The 27,997-nt window shown below is 43.6% G+C and overlaps 1 protein-coding gene across 1 annotated transcript in view; it reads right to left on the bottom strand.

Moving 5' to 3' along the window:
• Nucleotides 1–27,997, bottom strand: part of LOC124805138 (modular serine protease-like) — a 224,167-nt gene that overhangs the window by 169,355 nt on the left and 26,815 nt on the right. The window contains exons 2-3 of the mRNA XM_047265601.1: nucleotides 3,462–3,513; nucleotides 3,264–3,380 (exon numbers count right to left, since the gene is read on the bottom strand). Coding sequence (XP_047121557.1) covers nucleotides 3,264–3,380; nucleotides 3,462–3,513 — 169 coding nt within the window. The remainder of the gene's footprint in view (nucleotides 1–3,263; nucleotides 3,381–3,461; nucleotides 3,514–27,997) is intronic.

The following is a 27,997-nucleotide window of genomic DNA, read 5'->3' on the forward strand; positions in this document are numbered from 1 at the left end:
AGATGTAGTAAAGATAACACAACAAAGGATATGATCAAAAATGATGAGATTAGAAGGACATGAATATTGAAAGTTCAAGACAAGAGAGATATAACTACACTGAAGTGGTATTGTTGAATAATGAGATTCAGAGAGAAAAGAGGCCCACATATATATTTTTTTCTAAAGTTAACTGGAAGGAAACTTTGAGGAAGGACACAGAAATAGCAAGTATACAATCAAGTAATAAGCACAGGTTGGGAAGAGGGGGGGGGGGGGGGGGGGGGAGACAAGAGGGAGATGGGCAGAGTGGAAAAAGTAGAATAGAAAAGAGAAAGGAGGAGATCTTGGAGAGATCACTGTGGGTGTGGACTCAGACTGGTGAATGGGACCAAATGAAGTTGTGGAGGAGTATGTTACAGGGCCAGTTCCAGTACACATAACACCGAGAAGCCAGTGTTGGCAAGGAACAGAACAAAGAATCCAAAGGGTTCAAGTAAAGAAACAGGGACAGTTCCAGTCTACAAAACACTGAAAAGTTGGGTTTGGTGAGGGACAGGGCAAAGGATTCACAGGGTTCATGTAAAGAAAAAGTTACTGAAGACAAGCATGTTGGTCTCAGTGTGGCAGTATCTGAACCAGGGTGGCCAACTTTGGTGGTCATGCCCGCATAAAAGCTTACCTACAGGTTGCAATAGAGCTGATGTATGATTCATTCCTTCCTTCACCTACCATTTCTGTAAATCCCATCACAAAATAGAGCCTTTTGGGATGCAGTTGAGCAAAGTTGTATAATATGAACACTTGCTTCATCTGGAATTTACATCTCTGTGTCAAAATATTCTGATAAATTGAAAGAGGAGTGTCCAATAAGGTACTCTAACTTTGTTACTGAATGTCTGATGGTTCACAATATCCTATCTGATTTTTGTTGGCAACCTGTTAAACATCTTTGTAATAGAATATAGAACTCCATTCTAAATACTAGAGAGGAAAGGAATTGAGGTGAGTTTCATAGTTCATTACAGATTCACTCTTATCATATACAACTAGCAAGTAAATGTGATGCTATTTGAATATAAGAATCCCAACTTTACACAGTATTCTTAGTGTATATTTCCAGGGACTTTTCCAACTGTGTTATCCCAGAAGATAATGAAATAGGGCAGTATTTAGTGAAAGTATGCTATCAATCCTGTATGCAGGTTAATAAATAGAGTGATTCCTAGCTGAAAAGCAAGCAGAATTGAGATTTTTATATAATTCATCCACTTTCTGACGTCACCTCAGCTTGTTATACATGTAGATACCTAAGAATTTCACACATGAACTTTCACTTAGTGTGTTCTCACTGATCACAACTTTTGCCTCCTATAAGTTGGTTTTGTTTATCTGGAATTATATAATATCACTGTTTTGCAAGACTAAGAGTTAGGCTGTCGGCTGTCCACCAGTTGAAGGCCTAATCCACTATTCTCCTGGTTGTTTACAGACACAGTGTTAGTATACTTGTCTCATCACCAAACATAGCAGTTTTCATACTTCTCCAGTGTCTTTGTTACACCATGTATTCGGATGAAATGAAATGATCGTAGGACACTGATAGCCGGGAATCCACACTTGGGGGCGTTCAGCTGCCAAGTTGCAAGTCCTTTCAGTTGGCGCCACATTGGGTGATTTACATGTCAATAATGATGAAATGGTGATAAGGACAACACAACAACCAGTCCTTGAGTGAAGAAAATCTACAACCCAGCTAGGAATCGAACCTAAGCCTGCTGCCAGAGATGCTGCTCACCCAGCTAAGGAGGCGGACATATACTCAGCTGAAGAATAATGATGGATTAAGTAACAAACTGTGTGAAGCAACATGTTTAATCTTTCCAAATACTGAATTTTGTTTTATTTTTGTGGTAGCATTTGTAAAAAAAATGCCTTTTGGCTAATGTTTTTAAAGCATGACTATCCATGTGACTGCATGGGACTGGAAATGATACAGCATGTGCTGGAAAGGAGCATGGGGTATGTTTTGCACTGAGTATTTCAAAAATACGTCATTACCTGATACTTTGTAGATTGAGGATTGTTGAATACCAGTTTTGGGACAATGAGAAGGATTTAGGTAGGAAAATTTTTCATTTTGGGTCAAGATTAAAGGTAGTTAAGGTCTACAAGAAGATGAGATTAAGCTGTTCCTTTACAGGGTGGTACTGGGTAATAAAGGAGAAACCGTGTGTGCCACTTTGCTGGTTGGAGTATTAAGGAACACACATTTTCCGTAAGTTACCAGCAACCATAAAAGTTTTTATTAGTAACAAATTTAGGTTTATTGAGGAACCCAAATGATTTATTGGTGACAAAATCCTCCAGTTCTACCAACAAGCTTCTTAGTAGAACCAACTGAAGTATACATTATTATTAATAATATCAAGAATCTGTGGGAGGAACATTAGTATATCTCCTTTTTTTTAAATTCATATTATGTAAAAAAATTTTATGATATGTTCTACACCCTACAGGATCTCCACACTAGGGATCTAGGGTGCAGAAAGTTTACCTAGTTTCATATAATCTTGCCTAATCTACTAGCATTCTGAGGGTCTACAGTGCAAGAGAGCTGACAATTGGCCAGGTTTAGAGAGTAACACTTGCCAGCTAGAGCATCAACATAATGTATAATGAATTCCTCCATTCTGCAAGTGTGCTATCCACTGTGGCTGTACTGTATGGCTGTGACTAACTGATGAGGAAAGCACGACATTTACTTATGTGGAGGTACTGTTGGCAGGTGTTATATTTATGGAGGCTTTCATGGAGCCAATGGAGAAGTTGAGATCAGTGTCAAAGGAGGTGTCTAGCTGAGCTGAAGAGGACTATACAAAACACATATGATCAAGAATGTTACAGCTTGAAGGAATGAGAATAGATTTCCTCAAGTCTAGATTATGAAAGTATCACCTACATTATGGCTTTAGAATTTTGAGCATGTAGGAAGGATTCCTCTAGGTGGCACACAAACAGACTGGCTTGTGACAGTACCATGTAGGTGCCTATAGGTATGTCACCAGTTTGTATAGTTTCCCCTTGACAAGGTTGTGGAGCCTCTTTTATTTTGAAATTTAGTAATTTAGGTAAAACTTTATTAAGGATCATCTGTGGTCCTATCTCAATGTGTAGCATAGGTGTACTACCTGATTAGTCCAAAGTAAAGCTCGGTTGGCTTTTCATGTGAATGGTAACATCCATAAAGAGTGAGAAACTAAAACAAGTTGCAAAATACTCACCGCCTCCATCTGCAAGTAACTTTATTTTCATCAGATTTATCTGAACAGTCAGCAGTTCCATCACAAATTTTGAAGTGTTCTATGCATTCTCCATTCTGGCACTGGAAGTTTTGTGTTCTGTAATTTTGTTTTGGTTAGTGAAAATCCTTATGCTGACTTATCTGTAATTGCAGACACCAGAAAATGAGAATCACTTACCCACAGTCCTGTCTTTTTACTCTGGACACAGAATTTTCTGCTATAGATGAAACTATTGAAGAAATGAAAAAAAGCTTTTTTTAGAAATATTGGTATTCAAAAACTTATGAAGTTGCTAGATGGTAAATAAACATAGATTGTACAAACACACAAGTGCAATCTGCATATTTGAGTTTTTGTCAGTTGGTGAAAAAATTTGTAGGACATTTCATAGGTAACAAAGGTAAATCTACATCTACAAACATATTTGACATGCCACCATAGAGAGCATGGCAAAAAGTACCTTGTATCATCAACAGTCATTTCCTTTCCTGTTTCAATCACAAATGGAGTGAGCAAAAGATGAAAGTCTAGATGCCTCCATAAGAACCCAAACTTCTGTTGACTTGGTGGCCTTTACGCATAATATACATTGGCGGCAGCAGAATCCTTTTGCTATCAGTCGCAAATGCTGGTTCTCTAAATTTTATCAACAGTGTTTTGCAGAAATAACATCAGTTCCTTCTACAGATTCCCACCCAAGTCCACATAGTATCACTGCAATACTTGCATGTTCATCAAACCCACAAGCACAATATCCAACAGCACACTTCTCATTTTAATTGCTTTAGTGTCTTCCCTCAATCTTGTCTGTTGGGAATCCCAAACACTACAGCAGTACTCAAGAATGAGAAGCACTAGTGTCTTATATTCATTCTCTGTTATAGATGAGTTACTTTTTCCTAGAATTCTCCCAATAAACATAAAGTCTACCATTTGCTTTCCCTGATGCTGTCCTTACATGGTCGCATTCATTTCGCTTCGCAGTATTTTGCCTAGATAATTTAACTGAATAAACTGGCAAGCAGCACACTATTAATACTGTATTCGAACATTACAGTACTGTTTTTCCTAATCACCTGCATTAACTTACATTTTTCTATATTTACAGCAAGCTGCCACTCAACACCCTAAAGCGTGCAATGAGTGGTTTTTTCCGCTTTCAAAACAGTCATACTGTGTGCCGGCTTAATGCTGCATCCACACACAAAGTCCAAGTAATTGAATACATGTGATAATGTGACAACTCATTTATTAACAGTAACATATACACACAAAAAAAACTTATAAAATACACACTGAAAACGTCTGCAAGGATGATTGTGCAACCACGGTGAGCGGCTCGACCACTAATCCTGCAGGGCACACACTCTGTGATCAATCTTGCAGGACAATGGACATGTGATCAGCCAAGCATGTGAATTGTCTCCTGTCTTGTGGGTACCATTTAATTCATGGGCACAAGAAATGCAGCAAATGAGTAGTGGCTGTCCGGTTTGCATACATGACTGTGGGCAGGGGCAGCAAGTGTTGTGTTCAATTCATATGGATTGCGGCTCATGAGATTGAAGAATGGCGTAGACATCTGTGCAGTCTCAGTTGGTAGCTTGCATTGCTGTCTCTCTTTGTGTCCTGCGTGCTCATGGGCATCACATCATTGCTGAGCTTTGGCCTAATGGTACTTCTGTGTGGGGGCACACTGGCAGTGTTGCCTGCAATTGCTGTGCTGTCATCCATGGCTGTGATAACTACTGCTACACAGATTCCCCCTTGGCTAGCGGACCTCGATAGGCGTGAGATGCAAAAATGTTCCATCTGCAGGTAGCGTATGTTTGTGCCTTGCGTGCTTGTAGTGACATCAGCACGAGCAGACTGGTGGCGGGAGCCAACGTGGTGGCTGTACGTTATCTAGATGCAGCATGACATACGTGCAGCACTTTAGGTCTGTGTGGATGAAAGCTGTTCCAGCACCATGTCGCATCAGTAGTGGAGTTGGAGGCCAACCATGTGAGTGTGCAGGCATTCTGCTAGTGGCAGGGTCGAGGCATCATATAGTAGTGAAACTGAACTTCCTCCATAAATTCTCTGGGGATGGAGAGTGACTGGCTGTAGATGAGGTTTGCAGGTGAGATGCCAATATCTTCCTTCAGGGTTATTCACAGTGAACAGAGTACAAGAAGGAGACCCTCTGTTCAGGTGGTGTTGTGGCACATCAGAGATGCCTTCAGCATCTGATGAAGCCTCTTGACCATTAGATGGCACGTGGTAGCTTACATGCAGTGCAGCCACATGCCACACAGTCGGGTGATGTGTTTGAACAGCATACAGTCAAACTTGTGGGTGCAGTCTGTATTTATGTGCTGGGGCAGTCGATGTGCACCACCAAGATGTCAACAAAAGCAGCAGCGACCATCTCAGCAGTGATGTCCTCTATGGGCACTTCCTCTGGCCAGCAGGTAAAGCAGTCCACTATTGTGAGGAGGTAGCACTTGCCTTGGGACAGAGGAAATGCACCTACAATGTCTGCGTGGACAAGTGTGATGCAGCGTGTCATGTTGGGAAAGGTTCTGCAGTGTGCATTGGGTGTGTCTACTGATTTTGGCAAGCTGGCATGCCGTGCAGGCATGTGACCACTGATGGCAATTCTTCCAGAGTCCGGGCCACATGAAATGGACTGCCGAGGGCAACACTATAGTGTGTGCAATGGGATGTGATAACTGGACAAAGCTGAAAGCACTGTGCTGAAATTTCTCCAGGAGGAATGCGCAATGTGTGCCTGTTCTAAAATGATACCAAACTTTCCGGGAGAATCCAGGAATGGCCACTAGTTCTAAATGTAGGCAGCTGGAGGTGTCGGTGTTAGAAGCTGTCCATTTGGGTCACACTCCTGTTTATGTGTGATGTCTTCGAAGTTCACCTGGGTGGACATGACAGCACAGTCATGGGACAAGCAGTTGGCAACAATGTTGTCCATCCCGTAGACATGGCAGATGCCCATTGTAAACAAGGACACATACTCCAACTGGTGTAGCTGGTACAGTGAACAGTTGGTGGTGTTGATCCAGAAACTGTGTGTTTTTAGTTTATGGTCAGTGAAGATAATGAAGGGGCAGGCATCTACTGAAGAACTGAAGTGTTTCACAGCCGGATACACAGACAGTTGCCATATTTGTACATGCTCCAAGAGTGTTGTGACGTCAATAACTTCCCCGCAAGAAGAGGCTGAGTGGCTGCCAGCTGCCATCAACGCATTGTTGGAGCGCAGTGCTAACGGCAGTCTGGCTGGCATCCACAATGACAGCCAGCTCTGCATTGTGTATTGAAAGGGCGAGCAGTGCCACTTCGGTGAGGCACTGTTTTGACCCAGTAAAGCTGTACTCCACTTCGTCAGTCCAGGTAATGGGAGACCTTCTATTTGCAGTGAGGTCACATTGCACTGCAGTCACAGGTTCAAGCAGCATGGCAGTGTTATACAGACAGCGTCAGTAGAAGTTGACCATCCTGAGATGATGACAGGCCTTGGTGAGTTTGTGGACATGGCAAGTTCATAACTGCCTGTGCTCTGTCTGGCAGAGGTGTGGATCCAGTACAGGTGATTAAGTGTCTGGAAAATTCTGTCTCACTGACTCCAAATACACATTTCAGCAGGTTGGAAATTATTGTTAGGTGGCTGCAGTGGAGATCGGATGTCGTCTAGAATACAAGGATGTCATCATGGTATGCAAAGCAGCATTGCAAACCTCGCAAGATACCATCCAGGAAATGCTACCAAGTCTGGGCAGCATTCGTAAGGCTGTACGTCATGAACATGCTCTCAAAGAACGAGAAGGGGGTGATAACTGCGGTTTTTTCTACGTTCTCAGGTGCTACGGACATCTGTGCATATGCCTTCGCACAATCAATTTTGCTAAATACAGTCACACCTCCCAGAATTCGCTAACATCCAGAGGTGTGGCACTGGATATATGTCTGGCACTGTCCTTGAATTTAGTGTGCAGTAGTCCGCACATGGGCACCACAAATGTTCCCTTTTAAGCAGAAGACCATGAGCTGCTTGATGGTTGGATGATGCCTTGTCGAAACATTGCCTAAGACTCGGTCTTTGCTACCACGTGCCTGTCGGGTGGAGGGTGATGTGGACAGCACATGAGATGGGAGGACTGGGGGAGGTACTAATATGTTGAATGCTTGACATCGGACGGTGTCCCAGACACGCGAGTTAGCTCCAGAAATTTGTTTAGAACGTCTGTGAATGCTCCAGAGCATGCCACGGGTTTAATGGTGAAGAAGCCAGCCTGCCACCACTACCCTACTATCGTCAGACTCATTGTAGAGTCCACTGACTGGGCGTTTGCGATATCTGCCAGCAACTTGTAGTGTCCGAGGAAATCTCCACCCAGGATCGGTTCATTGACATCGGGCATAGTGAACCTCCACATGAGTGTGTAGCATAGTCCTAGATCCACATTCCGGTGTTGGGTGCCGTACGTTTTTATGGTGGCACTGTTTGTCATCATGAGACAGAGTGTTTAGGCCTCCCTGCGATCTCTTAGTATGGTTCTAGGAAAAATTGATAAATCTGACCCAGTGTCTATGAGGTACCTCACACCTCCGTCCCTTTCTGTCACAAACAGACGCCGATGAAGTACTGCAACCGAGTGCATCTAGGTCTGATCACAGCTGGATTTTGGTGCAAGCAAGGAGCGCGACCCGGTGGTTTGATTTCCAAAACGTGGGATACCAGCAGATGCCACTTGGAGCCTGCTACGACTTCAGCGGTACGGTGGGAGCAGTTGCCGCTGCTGCTGCATTGCCGGCTGTGTGAGCCAAACCTGCTGCTGGGATGCCTGCTGCCCTCCTGCCATGAGCATGCCAACCAGTCGACCTATGTGCTGAGTGCTGCCACCTTAGCGGCCAAATTCTGCAGAAGATGCTGCAAATTAGTGTCTGTTGCCAGAGCTGTGGGAGGCATACGTTAACGTAGAGTGAAGGTGGCTGCCAGGGTAAGGCCTCAAAGGTAGCTGCAGATGCGATGCTCGGTGTCATTGCTGGCACATTGTGCACCCTGTCCACCTGGTCTGCACGACTGTGACGGCTTGCACTCACGCGGGGAGGCTGCGCACCCAGATAGCACACGACAACAGATCTGGAACCGAGTCTGACGGCGTGAGGCTCTGCATGTGATGCGCGAACTGCGAAGGCCTCCGGTCATCACATTCTTCTCGGTGCAGTAGTTGCTGTAGTTGCCTTACTCACTGCTCCTCAGACGACAAAAGATGGCATATCAAGTCCGCCTTAAGCTGGTCGTAGGAGGGCTGTAACGGTGGGACAGTTATTATGTCCCATACTTCGGCCGAGGAACTCTGGTCCAGCTGGCTCGAGAAATGTCCAAATTTCGCGAGGTCACATGTTATATTATTACTCACAAGGGAACCTCCCCATCGCACACCCCTCAGATTTAGTTAGAAGTTGGCACAGTGGATAGGCCTTGAAAAACTGAACACAGATCAATCGAGAAAACAGGAAGAAGCTGTGTGGAACTATGAAAAAATAAGCAAAATATACAAACTGAGTAGTCCATGTGCAAGATAGGCAACATCAAGGAGAATGTGAACTCAGGAGGGCAGTGGTCCTGTGGTTAGCGTGAGCAGCTGCGGACCGATAGGTCCGTGGTTCAAGTCTTCCTTCAAGTGAAAAATTTACCTTCTTTATTTTCGCAAAGTTATGATCTGTCCGTTCGTTCATTGACGTCTGTGTTCACTGTAATGACTTTAGTGGCTGTGTTTTGCGACCGCACCGCAAAACCGTGTGATTAGTAGACGAAAGGACGTGCCTCTCCAATGAGAACCGAAAACATTTGATCGCAAGGTCATAGCTCAACCGATTCCTCCACAGGAAAACACGTCTGATATATTCTATACGACACTGGTGATGGCATGCGCGTCACATGACAGGAATATGTTGTCGACTCACCTAACTTGTACACTTGGCGAATGGGTAAAAAGATTCTTCTACCTTGCCCGATTTAGGTTTTCTTGTGGATGTGATAATCACTCCCAAAAAAGTGATGAAAACATAAGAGCTTGTCACATAAACTGAAAATAAAAAATTAAACTTTTCACTCGAGGGAAGACTTGATCAAGGACCTCTCGTTCAACAGCTGCTCACGCTAACCACGGGACCACGGCGCTCCTGAACTCACATCATCCTTGATGTTGCCTATCTTGCACATGGACTACTCAGTTTGTATATTTTGCTTATTTTTTCATAGTTCCATACAACTTCTTCCTGTTTTCTCGATTGATCTGTGTTCAGTATCTCAAAGCCTATCCACTGTGCCAGCTTATAACTAAATCTGAGGGTGGTGCGATGGGGAGGTTCCCTTGTCAGGAAAACCTTTCCCACTTGGCCGAACCACACGAACACGTCACGAGGCCAAAAGGGGGCAACATAACCAACACTGGTTGCTGCACTGTTGTGCGCGTGTGAATCTTCGTGCACTGGCTCTGGGTGGGCAGATGCTGTGCGTGTGAGCTCTGCCTGCAGCTCGCTTTCCAGCTCCATTGTTCTACTGCACTAAGTTCTCAAGCAAAAGGGGACACACTAAAAACACTGAGACACACACAATGAAAACGCACACAAAAGGAATAAACGTTCAAGACCCAAATGTTGTCTGTGCAAAACTATGGGCGAGCACAGAAACGTTCGAAAGCGAGTCCACTCCTGGTCACTCACGTCAACTACGTCCACAACCACGTGTTTTTGCCTACCAATGCTTACGTCTGGGTCACCACTGAAGCGTGCAGTGAGTGGTTTTTGCCACTTTCAAATGTGTTGTACAGTGAGCTGGCTTACTGCCATGCCCACGCACTAAATCCAAGCTGTGGGCACATGTGACGGTAACTGAATACTTGTGATACCACAGCAACTCACTTATTAACAGCACACCTAAAAACTCGAAATATACACACTCGAAATGTCCACGAGGGCGATTGCATGAACGCAGTGGATGGATCGACCACTGATCCCAGAGGGAACACACTCCTCTGATTGAGCACGCATTGCAATCTCATGGTCACAGAAGGACAATGGACGAGTGACCAGCTGAGCATGCGAACTGTCTCCTGTCTTGCGGATATTGTTTAATTTCCAGGCACGAGAAACACTGCGGACGAGTAGCAGATTTCCGGTTTGCATACATAATGGGGAGGGGGGGGGGGGGGGGGATGGAGTGCGCAAGTGCTGGAACCATGTGGACCGCGGCTTGCAAGATCTAAGAATGGCATAGACGTCTGTGCAGTCTTAGCTGTTAGCTCGCATTGCTGTCTGTCTCTCTGTGTCCTGCACACCCCGAGGCACTGCATCGTTGCCAAGCTTTGGCCTAATGATACTTCTGTGTGGGGGCGTGCGTGGGTGAAAGTAAGCCCATTTGCTGTGTCGTCTGAAATTGCTATGCTGCCATCCACGGCTGCAGTAACAGCTGCCTCAATACCAACTAGAAATTCAGACGCAGATGCACGTCAGCATTTGCTGGTATGTTGTGTGCACTGTCACGGTGTTGTGATTTCAGTGGTTGCACATGTGATGGTTGGCAGTGTTACCAGTGCTCATTTGTGCTGTGATAAATGCTGTGATTTCAGTGTTCATCCATTGACAGATTATGCACAATGTCTTCAGTGGTTGCTTACGTGACAGGCCTTGTTCAGTGACTAAGTAGTCACTCCTGTGATGCAGGCTGTAGATATGGGAGGAGGCGCGGGAGGGGGGGGGGGGCGGAGAGGCTGCAGCGGATTCAAATCCCCCCCTCCAGATCAATGAAGCACCTTTATTTTGGGACCGGGGGGGGGGGGGGGGTGTTGGGTTGTTTGGGGGAAGAGACCAAACAGCAAGGTCATCGGTCTCATCGGATTAGGGAAGGAAGTTGGCCGTGCCCTTTCAGAGGAACCATCCCAGAATTTGACTGGAGCGATTTAGGGAAATCACGGAAAACCTAAATCAGGATGGCTGGACGCGAGATTGAACCGTCGTCCTTCCGAATGCGAGTCCAGTGTGCTACCACTTTTGGGAGGGAGGACGGATGTGTAAAGGTATCATGTTGAAATATGTCAGTTATTACACTGAAGCGCCAAAGAAACTTGTATAGGCATGCGTATTCAAATACAGAGATATATAAACAGGCATGCCTATATAAGAAAATAAGTGTCTGGCGCAGTTGTTACATCGGTTACTAATGCTACAACCACAGGTTATCAAGATTTAAGTCAGTCGGAATGTGGTGTTATAGTCGGCGCAGAAGCGATGGCGCATAGCATCTCCGAGGTAGCGAAGAAGTGGGAATTTTCCCATATGACGATTTCACAAGTGTACTGTGAATATCAGGAATCCAATAAAACATCAAATCCCTGACATCGCTGAGGCTCGAAAAAGATCCTGCGAGAATGAGACCAATGACGACTGAAGAGAATCGTTCAACGTGACAAAAGTTAAACCCTTCCACAAATTGCTGCTGATTTCAGTGCTGGGTCATGAACAAGTGGGAGTGTGCGAACCATTCAACAAAAGGTCATCGATATGGGCTTTCAGATTCACTCTTGTACCCTTGATGACTGCAGGACACAAAGCTTTACACCTCGCCTGGGCCCGTCAATATCGACATTGGACTTTTGATGACTCGAAACATGTTGCCTGGTCGGGCAAGTCTCGTTTCGAATTGTATTGAGTGGATGGACGTGTACAGGTATGAGACAACCTCATGAATCCATGGATCCTTCATGTCAGCAGGGGACTGTTCAAGCTGGTGGAGGCTCTGTAATTGTGTGGGATGTGTGCAGTTGGAGTCATATGGGAGCTCTGATACATCTTGATACGCCTCTGACAGGTGACACATACGTAGCATACTGTCTGATCACCTACATCCTTTCATGTCCATTGTACATTCCGACGGGCTTGGGCAATTCCAGCAGGGCAATGCGGCACCCCACACGTCCAGAATTGCTACAGAGTGGCTCCAGGAACACTCTTCTGAGTTTAGACACTCGCGCTGGCCACCAAACTCCCCAGACGTGAACATTATTGAGCATATCTCGGACGCCTTGCAACGTGCTGTTCACAAGAGACCTCCACCCCCTCGTACTCTTACGGATTTATGGACAGCCCAGCAGGATTCATGGTGTCATTTTCCTCTGGCAATACATCCGACTTTAGTCAAATCCATGCCACGTCTTGTTGCTGCACTTCTGCATGCTCGCGGGAGCTCTGCACGATATTAGGCAGGTGTACCAGTTTATTTGGGTCTTCAGTGGAGTTGTAATGAATATGAGGTTAAATTTTGCCTGTTTAACACTTATAGTAACTTTTAGATATCAAAGTTTCGCAGAAGTGAGAAGCGGAACAATGTCTATGAGTTGTCCACACTAAGCTGAGGATTACCTCCCTAATCGTTAATGGTACGTGTCGGCACACTTTGTGACAACTGTCTTATGTTTTCAACTGCTGCCAGATTCAGTGATCTAACAGATATAGCACTATAGCAGCGTGGTGAAATCGTGTTGTGTGTGTATGAACTGAAAAATAAGTAGCATAGCGTGTGTTTTTGAACATGCAAACCTCTATGATATTCCTCCACATAATCTTGTACTTTCGTGTGTAATTTACATCATAGCTGATAATTATCTCCACACACGCATGCCTAAAGTGGCATCGTTATGAAGCACAATGTGATGAGAAAATTCTCCTTCCTGCTTTCTTCACACCTCGCACACCACCGAGGTCTAAACTTAACTTAGTACCCACAGCTTATACCTATTTGCATCGATGTTTGCAGAGTGAAATTACGGCGTCTGAGATCAGTAAAACTTGAAGTAAAAGAAAGGTGGCTTAAACAATATGGTGATTACCAAAACTTTGGAGGCTTTTGAAACTTTAAACTTTAGAATGTCTCAGAGTTTCATTTGTAGTGATGTAGCAACATTACAACTAACCCGTAAGTTGGATCCATTTCCAATAGTGTAATAACACTCAGTGGCTGTGTCCTAAGGTCATTAACCAATCACCGAGCATGTGGCTCTTTAAATGAAGGTTAAACGATGAAAAAAATCTGTGGAAATTTTAAAACGTTTTGTTACGCTGATGATTCAAAGAATGTCGCAGTACTTAGTGTGATTGACATTGTGTTGATTGTCCAGTTCAACTGAAGTGATATTTCCCGATATTTTTCCTTATTTATATTTTGAAAAAGAGAAATGTTATTACGCCAGTGGAAAAATGCTCCCGTCGGAGCATAGAAAAGGCAAATACGTTCCTCTTTAATAACTTGTAACAGAAAAGTGGGGAATCATCTGCCTCAATTCTCATTCCCCCTTCCTCAACAAACATTTTGACAAGCGACAATATTCGCTCTTTTAACATAGAACATTCTAAATCCTTTTCCAGTCTCTCTTGGAAATTAAGCCTTCATACTCAGCATCTTCCTCTCACTGCCACTATCTCTTTTTCCTCCCACTGATATACAGTATACTCCACTGCCCCCGACTCCTCTCTCCCTTACACTATCACCTTTTGTCTTTCTTTCACATTGCCACTATTTTCACCATATCCTGGGAGCTCAAAAATTATGGAGGATCCGACTTATATTTATCCCCTGTACCTTCAGGTTTAAAACTTCGGCCCGAAATGCGGAATCCCTTCTACCTACATGTTAAAGTTCGCCAGTCTGGCAGGGTCCAGACCCCCGATGTCTATGTATGGTCTCCACTCATTTGTATTTTTTACTTCGTCTGTCTCCTCTCTCATTTGCCCCACTGCATCTATCTCTATCCATTTCTTTCTTTCCTTCACTATCACTGACCATACGCTCACTGACCGTTAATACGAGGGTTGACTAAAAAGTAATGGCTCCACCTTCGTAACTCTTCAACAGTTGGCAGCATTGGTATGTGCCATGTACTGGCTTGTTTTGTAGCCTCTTCTCTACAGCTCCAGGGGGAGGGAAGCCTTAGCATTGAACAGTAGTGTTGTTACAGTGTAAAGTATGGAACCTTGCGCAGACGGTCGATGAATGCGATTTAAGCAACGTGCAGTCATTGAATTCTTGACAGCAGATCGTGTCAGCCCAAAGGTGATTCATCAGAGAACGAAAGCAGTTTATGGTGATTGTGTTGATGTCAGTACTGTGTGTCGTGGGGGAGTACGTTCAAAGATGTTGAGGTGGGAACATCTGACCTGCGTGACAAACAAAGAGTTGGACGTCCTGTGACAGCAACCACCGACTTTCACAAGCAAAATGTTGACAGCTTGATTCAGGACGATCGTCGTATCGCTCAGAGAGAAACTGCAAGCACAATCGGCATTTCACAAGAGCGTGTGGGCCACATTATTGCTTTGCTTGGTTATCGAAAGATCTGTGAATAATGGGTACCCGGGATGCTGACTCCTGAAATGAAAGCGCACAGACTTGAAGTATACCAGGAACTACTCTCGTGTTACGAGAATCAACGTGACGCCTTTCTCCATTCAGTTGTGACAGGAGACGAAACGTGGGTACACCGTTACGACCCGGAGACGAAACGTCAATCTATGGAATATCGACACAAAGACTCGCCCCAGAAAAAGAAATTCAAGACACAGCCCTCAGCTGGAAAAATCACGACGATAGTGTTCTGGAAAGCAGATGGTGTTATCCATATTGATTTCCTTCATCGTGGAACAACAATAAATTCAGAGTGTTACGTCGCAACGCTGCCAACTCTGAAATGATGGCTAACAAGGGTCCGAAAGGAAAAGGGAAATGTTTTCCTGCAGCATGACAATGCCAAACCACACCCTTCACGTGCCAGCACAGCAGAACTTGAGAGACTGAATCTCACCACTGTTCAGCATCCTCCATACAGTCCAGATTCAGAGCCGTCTGACTTCCATCTGCTCCCAATAATGACAGACGATCTGCGGGGACATCATTATGCTTCTGACGAAGACGGTGAGAGAACTGTGAGACTGTGGTTGTGGAAACAGAGCGTCGACTTCTTCTGTGACGGCTTCAGAAAACGTGTTAATCGTTGGCTGAATTGTATCCAATTGCGTGGTGATGACGTGGAAAAGTGAATATTGGTAATTAAAGATCACATTCTAAGGTTTATTTCTGCTTTTGATTTATTAGAATATTCCCATCCAAAACCAATCATCGAAGGTGAGGGCATTACTTTTCATTCAACCTTCGTATCTCCTTTCTCGTTGGCTCCCATTGCTATACGAGGTGCGGCTAGAAAAAAACCGGACTGATGCTGGAAAAAACATTTATTTACAATTATTTACAATTTCATGTTATCTCCTTCAATGTACTCTCCTCCTCGGTCTCTACACCGCTCCATACGAATTTTCCACTGTTCATAGCAATGCTGCAGATCATTTTCGGTAAGTCCATACATTACTTCCGTCGCTTTTTCTTTTACTGCTTCAACAGTCTCAAATCTAGTTCCTTTCAAAGCTGACTTGACTTTAGGGAAAAGAAAAAAGTCACAGGGGGCCAAATCAGGCGAGTAGGGTGGATGATCTGAGATGGGAATGTTGTGTTTTGCCAAAAACATCTTCACTGACAACGCACTGTGAGCTGGGGCATTGTCTTGGTGAAGGATCCATGACTTTTTTCTCCACAAATCGTTCCGTTTTCTCCGTACTCGCTCACGTAGGGTAGCCAGGACGCTAATGTAGTAATGCTGATTCACTGTTTGTCCCTCTGGTACCCAATCAATGTGCACAATCCCTTTGATGTCAAAAAAACAATCATCATTGCCTTGAATTTCGATTTTGACATTCGTGCTTTTTTTTGTCGTGGAGAACCAGGAGTTTTCCAATGCATCGATTGGCGTTTAGTTTCGGGATCGTAAGTAAAAAACCACGATTCATCGCAAGTAATAACATTTTGTAAGAAGGTGGGATCACTTTCAATGTTTTCCAGGATGTCAGAACAAATCATTCTTCGGCGTTCCTTCTGTTCAATTGTGAGACACTTTGGAACCATTTTTGAACACACTTTGTTCATGTTGAAACTTTCATGAAGAATCTGCCTAACACTTTCCTTGTCAACTCCTGTTAACACAGACACTGCTCTGATTGTTAAACGGCGATCTTGTCGAACAAGTTTACCGATTTTTTCAATGTTTGCATCAGTTTTTGCTGACAATGGTCTGCTAGTGCGAGTGTCATCACTGGTGTCTTCGCGGCCATCGTTTAAACCACTCAAACACTTGTGTTCGCGATAAACAATCATCGCCGTACACTTGTTGTAACATTACAAACTTTTCACTTGCAGATTTTCCTAGTTTGAAACAAAATTTGATGTTAACACGCTGTTCTTTCTGTACACTCAACATTTTCCGACGCACAGACAAAACGTCAACTACTTAAAACAGACGCCACGGGCAGACTGAGTGCAGGAGGCAGATGAAACTCGAGCAGTAGGCGGAGCGAGAGTCACGTGACAGGCCACGCGACTTTCAGCCTTATTGCATTCGTTTTATTGTTTCACCAGTACTAGTCCGGTTTTTTTCTAGCCACACCTCGTATCTCCATCTATCTCTTTTACTGTCACTTTCTCTCTCCCATCATCACTATGTCCTCTCTCTTTTTCTCCCACTGGCACTATATTCTCTCTCTTCCACCGCCACTGTCTCCCTGCTGCTGTCTTACAGCACGAAAAGTGTGAATATGTTCACGCACCAAAATTTTTGGTGATGAAGGCAAATGAGGATTGAGGCACCTGTCTCCCCACTTTTCTATCAGAGTCGTTTAAAGAGGAAATAATTTGCCTTTTTAGTGCTCTGGCAGGGGCTATTTCCTTTCTTTTCTCTGTTACGTCAGGTTGTTCTACTAACATAAAACGAATTCTATATGTCAGCAGAGTTTTGACAGATAATTTATACGGTTCGACACATTCATATATTGTGACAAACAAACAGCAAATACAGTGACGGAAAAACAGCCGCAACACCTAGTAGGAGTTGTGCAACAGGAACAAAGTTGGTAGACGTGTTTCTGCATCTAACAGATGTCGATCGAAATTTCGCGTCCGTCGCATAAGAATGACACTAGTATCACCACTATGAGAGTGCAAATCAGATTAGCTTCAAATACACGTTGTAACGGTCGTAGACGTTAGTTACCTCTGATACTGGACGTGGCGAGTTGATGTTAGTCGAGATAAGGTGAAAACTACGTCGTTATCGACAAGTCACTCAGCTTGAACAAGTCACTCAGCTTGAACGAGGTCATATAATAGGGCTATGAGAAGCTGGATCTTCCTTCTGCGATATTGCAGAAAGACCTGGCTGGAATGTTGGCACTGCACATGTTGCTGCCAGCGGTTGTCACCAGAAGACTGGGCTCTGGAGGGTCAGGTGGCACTAACGAGAGAGAAGACCACCGCGCTCGGAATATGGCTCTGGACCATCGTACTGGACCTGCAGCAGCAATTTGAGCAGCAGTTGGCATCACAGTGACAACGAACTGTTACAAATCAGTTACTTCGAGGACAGCTCTGAGGCCGATGCGTATGGCGCACATTCCAGTGAACCCGAGCCACCGCCACTTGCCACTTCAGCGGTGTCAAGTGAGAGCTCATTGGAGGGCACGATGGAGATGTGTACATCGATGAAAGTTGGTTCTGCCTCAGTGCCAGTAATGGCCGTGTGTCGGTTACAAGGAGGCCAGTTGTTGTCCTGCAACCAACCTGTCTGTGTCTAGACACACTGGACATACACCTGGAATTACGTCGAATGGCAGCTGGAGCATGCTCGTCGTTATCCCACGCACCCTGACTGCAATGCTGTGCCTGAGTCTGGTACTTCGACTTCTTGTGCTGCATCCGCATTTCAGGGCGCGTTTTGCAACAGGATAACGCTAGCCCACATACAGCTGTTGTAACTCAATATGCTCTACAGAGTGTCGACATATTGTCCTGTTCAACAGATCGGTCTCCAATCGAGGACATATGAGTCATCATAGGACCACAAGTCAACCGTCTCCCACAACCATCCCTGTACTGACCGGCCAAGAACAGATGTACGGTTGCAAGCTTGCATTCAACATTCTGGCTGTTTCGCTGGTTATTAATGTACCAGCAATTAACATTTGCTACGGTTTATCTCGTGCTTACAATAACCTGGGACCTTGCAGTTTTAATCACTTAAACACTTTACCAGGTCAAATGTATTCTCAAAATTTCATTACTCCACATTAATTGTGTGTGAAATCTTATGGGACTTAACTGCTAAGGTCATCAGTCCCTAAGCTTACACACTACTTAACCTAAATTATCCTAAGGACAAACACACACACCCATGCCCGAGGGAGGACTCGAACCTCCGCAGGGACCAGCCACGCCGTCAATGACTGCAGCGCCTTAGACTGCTCGGCTAATCCCGCGCGGCTACACATTAATTTCTTTTGGTGTCGTGATTTCTCTTTCTGTCAGTGTAAGTACACATAACACCCTGGCCAGCACAATTAAGAGATCATGTTTCAAAACCCCATAACTGCCACCCATTCCGCCGCAGAAGTTTGAAATTTAACTAAAAAGATGCCTACGACCTTCACCTGTAATGGTGCAAAGGGGTGGCGCCCTGGGGCCCGACTACGCTTCAAACAGCACATGTCCACACATTCGAAAAAAAGGCCAGAGCTCAGACGTTCACGCAAGCTGGAAGGTGGGTCGATGATGTCAACTGGCACCAAATTTCACCAAAAACCTCGCCAGCGTGGACGCGTCCCACGGTAGGAAGTTCGTCACTTCTCCTCATACCACCTTTCAGCCCTTCTGCTGACGTGTCTGAGATGGAGATCAGAGCCGTTCCGTCCAGTGTTAAAATCACAGCGACAAGCTGTGAAGTAGGCGCAGGCGGCTGCAACGCCGCAGGGGGACCCGAAACAGGGGGGCCCAAAAATTCATAAGCGCCCTTTCCTGCAACACACACATCACGTTCAAATTTCGTCAGATCATTTTGAACGGTTCCAACACTAACATCACAGCAAAAACTGCGATTGTGCCACACTCCAAAGCGGTCAGATGATGTTCATTGGGGACACTCCCCCCCCCCCCCCCCCCCATTGGGACTCTCCCCCCCCCCCCCCCCCCTAGAGAATCGCTAATTCATGTGACATTTGTGACATTATTAACCCACCTTATACATCACACAAACGTCTGAGCTCTGGCATTTTTTTTTTTTCACGTGTGTCTACACCTTGCAATTCGAAGCGTCGACGAGCCTAAGAATGATGTCGCAGGTATGATGTATCACCTAATTAGATTGCTATGCATTAATGTGACAGTACGACAGAGAGAGAGACAAGGATATTCTTTATTACTCTGTGGCGTAGTGCACTTAGATAATTAATTTTAGACAGTAACCTTTTTCTCTCGTTAAGATTTAATTTCACGAGAGCGTAGTCTGTACTTTATTGTGTAGTATAGTCCGCAGCTCGTGGTCTTGCGGTAGCGTTCTCGCTTCCCGCGCACGGGGTCCCGGGTTCGATTCCCGGCGGGGTCAGGGATTTTCTCTGCCTCGTGATGACTGGGTGTTGTGTGTCTTTCACCATCATTTCATCTTCATTGACTCGCAAGTCACCGAAGTGGCGTCAACTAAAAAGGACTTGCAATACGGCGGCCAAACTTCCCCACATGGGGCCTCCCGGCCAACAATGCCATACGATCATTTCATTTCATTTGTGTAGTACAAATCGACGCCATTGCGAGATATTGAAGGAAATTTGTATATATATCTGCATATACGATAGAGAATCGCTAATTCATGTGCGAGAAGAGTTTCATTGACACTAAGGTCAATAAAACTTCGTTCAGTTCAAAAAGGTACGTGTTATTTCCACAAACAACGTATACTCAGATGTGATTTATTAATGAATACCAGCTCGAGATCAATTCCGACGAGAGCGTTCAGTTCTAATTAAATAATTTGATGCTTTCTTCGGAAAAGAAGTGATTTCACGGATCTTTTTTTTTTACCTTTGATTAACACTTTCAGCTTCAATACAGCATCTGCAGCAGCTGGAGCAGACCGCCATAACAACGGAAGCGTATAATGTGAAGGCAATTTCACCCACCGCCCTTGTGTCCCGCTAACGGTGTATGTATTCGCAACAACAGACCACACACACAATCACTCATACATATAGAGCCACAGCACAAGCTGGTGTGGGAAACATCTCAGTATAAAAGGCTGAGTATAGGCAAAATACAAATAACAGTACGTGAAGATAGCTGAGTGATTTTATAATTGTCTATCGTTAGACAGGATTCGATCCTGATACAACAGTATTAAAAATGAACTAGAACCTGCAATACCACTTTAACTGATGACAGACACGACACTTACAGTCAAACATATTTGTGATTACTGGTAACTGTAACATACTTCGTAACAGATATAGTTCATATTTTTAGGGAAATTGGTTATCTTATTAATTAAGTAATTAATGTTTCAGTTTTTTACATGTATGTATAGCTAGAAAGTGTAACTACATTATGTTTCTTTGTGCGTTTCATGCTAACTGAACGTTCGGGAGTATCTTGTGAAAAGAACGTGTACGCCGTCCTAGCAGCCAGACAGAAACTTCAAAATGGCCAAACATTTGAATTACTAGCGTTCTCGAGCATTTATGAATTGTAATGACCTTTTACTTATTGACTTTTAAGCGTCAATGAGTAGTTTCTCCATAACTTTGATTAGAATTTCACTATTTTAGTAGATAAATTAAGACAGTATTTTATGTGTTTTCTATGTAATGTGTTGTTGTTACATTGTAAAGTGAACATCGACAGCATTACGACATTAACACTTTAGCGTGTGTAGAGATTAATTTAGACTCTTGTGAGAAGACTTAGTAGAGAAACTATCTGTTGCGTATTTACATGGTGATAACTAGGTCTAAGTTTAAAGCCGATAAGCAAATTCTCAAATAGTGCCAGATAATTTCAATCAGGCACAGTTAGCGAAGTGTCGGTTACGGCTGAGCAACCTGCAGTAATTTCTGCGCTCACGTCGGTTGCAATTTCGGATATTCATATAACGGGTGAAATCCAAAGACATACACAACTACCAAATAATAACATGAATATGACTTCTGATACAGAAACACTCGCTAGGAGAGAATTGCCCGCAACTACGCACGAAACCGAAATAACTGTGCCGAAAATTGTGTTGGTACAATCTTCAATAAACCCAGTGCAAACCTCAATTGCTGAGAATACTGATTTGTTATCCCAGCTGATGTCGAATTTGACCGTCATATCACAGGGGATTAACGTAATAGCGAATAAGGTCCAAGCACTGAAAACTGCGTAAATTAAATTTGCAACACCATAATCCACTTTTGCAAATCATATAAAAACTATGCAAACTAATTTTGCTACAGCACAGTCCACTTTCGCTCAGGAGCAACCCGAAAAACTAAAAGCAATAAATGATATTATTACTGAAAAATTCCAAAATTTGGAAGCAAAACAGTCACTTGATGCCCAGTCAAGCACAACTCGTCGTCACACAAGAACAGCAATACAAAGAATTAACGATCAAATACGAAAATATCTTATATCGTCAAGATAAACTAAATAATCAACTGCAAGAAGTTATCCATGTACAGAACACTATTGCACAGGACGTGACAACACGAAAACGAGCGAGCAATCTTTGATCGTACTCGGAGGATAGACACTCTTAGTCTCGAAGGTGAGAAACAAATAGAGAAACGTTTCAACGAACATAAGATCGCTTTTTCTAAAGACATAGAGAAGTGGGCGAAAGTGCAAACCGAGACGGTGCGAAATTATGTGGATCAAACCTTGGCAGAAACGGTTGCTAACGCACAAATTAACAACGAAACTGCACGAGGACAACTTAAATCAGAAATTCAAGAGATTAAACAAAATTTAGGAGAAGAATTTCTTGCTTGGAAGGCAAAGATTGAAATTGAACTCAAAGCATGCCAGCAAGGTTTAGTTAACACTAGAGGGGCACCTGTTACCTGCAGTTTATCAAAAGCAGGCATTATTCCTGTCGAAATCAGTGAAACTGAATCCAAGCAACAATATCCATGTATTGGTGCGTATTCACGTAATCAACAGGAACCAAATTTTCAGGAATATCATCCACCATGAAATAGTCACAGGAATACACCTGTGACTATGAATGAAGAAAAAATGCTTAAATATCGTCAATTTTAGATATTTAACCCCGAAAGAAAGTCGATCAATCCCATAGTCTTTATCTAGCAATTTAGAGGGATATTGTCACGAATATGGACTGAGAAACAAAAAATTATGTACGTTGCAGGATTCATACATGGGGGTAGATCGATATGGGCGTGAGAAGCATCCGAATGGTGTCAAGAACGTCAGCAATTTCAAAACGCTTTCTTGCACAAATACTGGAATAAGGGAGTGCAAGAAAGACTACGCAAGGAAGTTTTTGACCCACAACCATTTTCTTTCAACAACGGAACTTTAAGGAAGTATTTCGAGAAATACATAAATAAAAGCAAATACTGGAATGAACCAATCCCCACACAAGATGTTACTCGAATATTAAAGGCCAAACTTCCACTAGAAGTAAAGGAAAACTTCTACATGTGCCTGAACAACATGTGGAAGATTTTTTTAGCTACATTGGATTCGATAGACATCCTATTCGAAGAATCATGTGTGCGCTATACCCAACCAAGTCACCAATCCAACAAATATAATAGTAATAACGTATGGAACCAAACCTTTTGCACACAATTCACCAAACCCACAAGTGAACTACTTCCAGAAAAACGTGAAATCTTGTAATGAAAATCCAAACCAACGCAATCAAAACCAACAACGTGAACAAACATATAAACGAAAATGGAAGGAAAATAATAAGAAGAGGAAACGATATTATCAAGAAGGGAACTACCAGCCAAAACGCCGATATCAGCAACAAACCCAAGAGTATCACAACCAACCACAACCTTCAGGTTGGGAACCAAACGTCACTGCAAATGAATGGCGAAACCAACCACAAGTAATACCATAACTGACGTAACGGAGCAAACATCTAACAATAATGCATAATCTTTAAACTAGACTCGACTGTCAGAAGCCCCGGCGGCGCAGTCGAGGAAGTTTGGAGGGACGAAAATTCAAGCATCAATTTTTTCAGGTACAGTGATGACAGATTATTAATAGAAGAACTTCAGCAAGATATGATGCCTTGTCAAAAGGAGCACACCACTGAACCCGTTGCGAAAATTCGAGCGGAAATTGAAGGCATTACCGTGCGGGTTACTTTCGACACGGGAGCAACAGTGAATGTCGTTTTTGAGAAGTTATGTCAAGAAATACTTCAGAAAGTAAATCCACCGATTTTCCCTGTTCAGTGTTGTAGTATTGTGGGCCCAACTGGTCATAAGTCCTCTCAGGTTAAAGTTAAACTACAGTTATTTATTTATCTATTTAGGGTGTTAGACATTAAAATCTTATAACAATCATAAATATAATTTATGTTTATATTGGTCACTTAAAAGGTTATATCGAGGTTTGAGATCCATTCTAGCGCCGATGGGGATGCCTCCAGGAAGTCGGACCAGCTCCCTGCATATACTCGCAAGGAGTATTCACCATGGATGTGTTGGATTGTCTGTCTAGGGGCACCGCAGTCGCATTCTGGTGACATCGCTCTTCCCCATTTGTGTAGTGAATCCGCACACCTGCCATGTCCAGTACGTATTCGATTTAATGCGGACCGTGTTTTCCGCGTTAGTTCCATTCCAGAGATGTTGCAGTTATAGCTCTCAAACCAGGTCTGTAGTTGGTCATTTGTCTTTTGGTTCCAATCTAGTCTCCATTGTTTCATGTGGTCATAGTTTTTATTTTGAAGCTGCTCAGCTGTGCGTATGGGTGGCTTTCTTGATTTCAATCGAGTGTGTCGCAGTTGTGAGAATTCTTCTTTAATTGGTAGTTCTGGTTTTGTCTCAATCTTCCTGAATTCGTGCAGTAGGGCCGCTTTTCTACGCAGGTCCGGGGGCAGGATATTACATAGCACCAGTACGTGGGCGTTGATTTAACAGTTCCAGAAATCAACCTCATTGTGTTATTTAATTGCCTGTCAATAAGTTTGATGTGACAGCTATTAATCCAGACTGGAGCGCAGTACTCAGCCACAGAGAACACTAAGGCGATAGATGAGGTGCGTAATGTTTTTGCGTTAGATCTCCAAGTAGTACCGCTAAGTTTTTGGATGATGTTATTCCGTGTTCCAATTTTTGCAGTGGTGTTCTCCAGATGTTTTCGGTAAGAAAGAGTGCGATCCAATGTTATACCTGAGTACTTTGGAAACTTATTATGTTTGAGGTTGGTGTTTCCGAGTTTTATGTTAATAATTTCATTTGCCATTTTGTTATTAAGATGGAATGTAGATACTTCAGTTTTGTTAGGGTTTGGCTTGAGTCTCCATTTCTTGAAATAATTGTAAAATATACAGTTAAATATAGGAGATAATAGCTATAAATTGCATATTCCTTGTAATAGAAAAACTGGTTGAGGACTGTATCTTGGGAATTGATGAATTTATAGAGAGGAATTGGCATATCGATTTTTCTCTGGGTCGTGCCATTTCTACAATAATGGATCCGAGAAATCAGGTGAATTTTCTCAGGGAACCTGCACAGGAATACCAAATTAATTATTTGCAATCAGTCTCAAAAACTGAAGATATGGTGTACGAAAAAGTACAAGAACCTGAATATTTGCAACATCATCAAAGACAGCAATTATACAATCTTATACAGGAATATCATGAAGTCTTTAAAGAAAAGCCAGGTGTAATCAAGGGATACACGTGTTATTTGGATGTGATTCCACGCCAAGTTTTCTGCCGTACTTTTTATCCACAACTACGAAAGGCAGTTGATGAAGAAATCCCAACAGATGCTTGAATGGGAGCTGATCGAGCCTTCAACGAGTCCATACTGTAGTCCTATTCATGTTGTCCCGAATAAGGAAGGAAAGGTTCGTCTCGTGCTAGACGCATGCCAAATAAATAAGATTATTGTGCCCGTGCGAACTCATCCGGAAAATATAGACGATTAATTCAAAAGTTCCAAGGATTAAAATACTTATCGAATATTGATCTCAGGAGTTCATTATGGCAGGTGACGCTTGTACACGAAGGTAAGGTTACCAATTTAAGGTTCTACCTTTCGGGCTGAACGTGACCTCGGGAGTTTTCATAAATGCTCTAGATTACGCATTGGGACCTGCACTTGGAAGCAGTTTAACTTTGTGGACGACATGCTCATTGCTACGACCACATGGAAGGAACACGTCGATTTAATGAGGAGAGTGTTGCAACGTTTCAAGGAAGCAGGCATAACCGCAGATCTGCAGAAGTCCCATTTTGCTCGGGATAAAATTAAATTTCTAGGTCATCTTATAAATGAAAAAGGAATATTACCGGACTCCGAAAAATTAAAGGCATTCAGAAACTTCGCAGTTCTAACAACTAAAAAGCAATTAAATGGACTCCTCGGCGTTGCTTCTTTTTTCAGGCGCTTCATTTATGACCACTCTATTAATGCAGAACCGTTGTACAACTTGTTGCGAAAAAATACTCCGTGGGTGTGGACGCAACAATGCCAGCATGCATTTGAAGCAATAAAACATGCCTTAGTTAATTCACTAATATTATATCATCCAGATATGAGCCAAGAATTCGGTTTAATGGCGGACGCTTCGGAAATTGGAATTGGTTCCTGTCTCTTCCAGGTAAAAATAATAGATGGAAAAATAACTTTCTGTCCCATAACTTTCGCTAGCCGACTCTGCTTGTGAACGAGCGTATACAACTACCGAAAAGGAAGCATTGGCCGTCCGTAGTCTGGTCATTTAAAAAATTTCACTATTACATAACTGGCCATTAAAATTGCTACACCAAGAAGAAATGCAGATGACAAACGGGCATTCATTGGACAAATATATTATACTAGAACTGACATGTGATTACATTTTCACACACTTTAGGTACAAAGATCCTGAGAAATCAGTACCCAGAACAACCACCTCTGGCCGTAATAACGGCCTTGATACGCCTGAGCATTGAGTCAAACAGAGCTTGGATGGCGTGTACAGGTACAGCTGCCCATGCAGCTTCAACACGATACCACAGTTCATCAAGAGTAGTGACTGGCGTATTGTGATGAGCCAGCTGCTCGGCCACCATTGACCAGACGTTTTCAGATGGGGAGAGATCTGGAGAATGTGCTGGCCAGGGCAGCAGTCGAACATTTTCTATATCCAGAAAGGCCCGTACAGGACCTCCAACATCAGGTCGTACATTATCCGGCCGAAATGTAGGGTTTTGCAGAGATCGAATGAAGGGTAGAGTCATGGGTCGTAACACATCTGAAATGTAACGTCCACTGTTCGAAGTGCCGTCAATGCGAACAAGAGGTGACCGAGACGTGTAACCAATGACACCCCATACCATCACGCCGGGTGATACGCCAGTATGGCGATGACGAATACACGCTTCCAATGTGCGTTCACCGCGATGTCGCCAAACACGGATGCGACCATCATGATGCTGTAAACAGAACCTGGAATGATCCGAAAAAATGACGTTTTGTCATTCGTGCACCCAGGTATGTCGTTGAGTACACCATCGCAGGCGCTCCTGTCTGTGATGCAGCGTCAAGGGTAACCGCAGCCATGGTCCCCGAGCTGATAGTCCATGCTGCTGCAAACGTCCTCGAACTGTTCGTGCAGATGGTTGTTGTCTTACAAACGTCGTCGAACTGTTCGTGCAGATGGTTGTTGTCTTGCAAACGTTCCCATCTGTTGACTCAGGGATCGAGACGTGGCTGCACGATCCGTTACAGCCATGCGGATAAGATGCCTGTCATCTCGACTGCTAGTGATACGAGGCCGTTGGGATCTAGCACGGCGTTCCGTATTACCCTCCTGAACCCATCGATTCCATATTCTGCTAACAGTCATTGGATCTCGACCAACGCGAGCAGCAATATCGCGATACGATAAACCGCAATCGCGATAGGCTACAATCCGACCTTTATCAAAGTCGGAAACGTGATGGTACGCATTTCTCCTCCTTACACGAGACGTCACAACAACGTTTCACCAGGCAACGCCGGTCAACTGCTGTTTGTGTATGAGAAATCGGTTTGAAACTCTCCTCATGTCAGCACGTTGTAGGTGTCGCCACCAGCGCCAACCTTGTGTGAATGCTCTGAAAAGCTAATCATTTGCATATCACAGCATCTTCTTCCTGTCGGCTAAATTTCGCGTCTGTAGCACGTCATCTTCGTGGTATAGCAATTTTAATGGCCAGTAGTGTACTTATACGGAGCAAAGACAATAGTATACTGTGACCACATAGCCTTAAGTTTTTTGCAAACGTGTAAGTTATTACATCCAAGATTAGCAAGATGAATGCTCTCACTCCAAGAGTTTCAATTTAAAAGTAAATACATAATTTCATCGCCGATGACAGACGGTGACGTGTCAACAATTAACATAACGGACAATCCGTCCAAGTTCAAAATTCTGTTAATGACTAATAAAAAATATAGAAAACATTTTTTTAAGAATTTGTGAACACATGGGAAAACTACAAAATGAAGATCTTCGTTGGCTTTCAATAAAAGAAGCTTTAGGAAAACCTGGAAACGAA

Source organism: Schistocerca piceifrons, chromosome 7 (assembly GCF_021461385.2).
Source record: "Schistocerca piceifrons isolate TAMUIC-IGC-003096 chromosome 7, iqSchPice1.1, whole genome shotgun sequence".
Classification (NCBI taxonomy): domain Eukaryota; kingdom Metazoa; phylum Arthropoda; class Insecta; order Orthoptera; family Acrididae; genus Schistocerca; species Schistocerca piceifrons.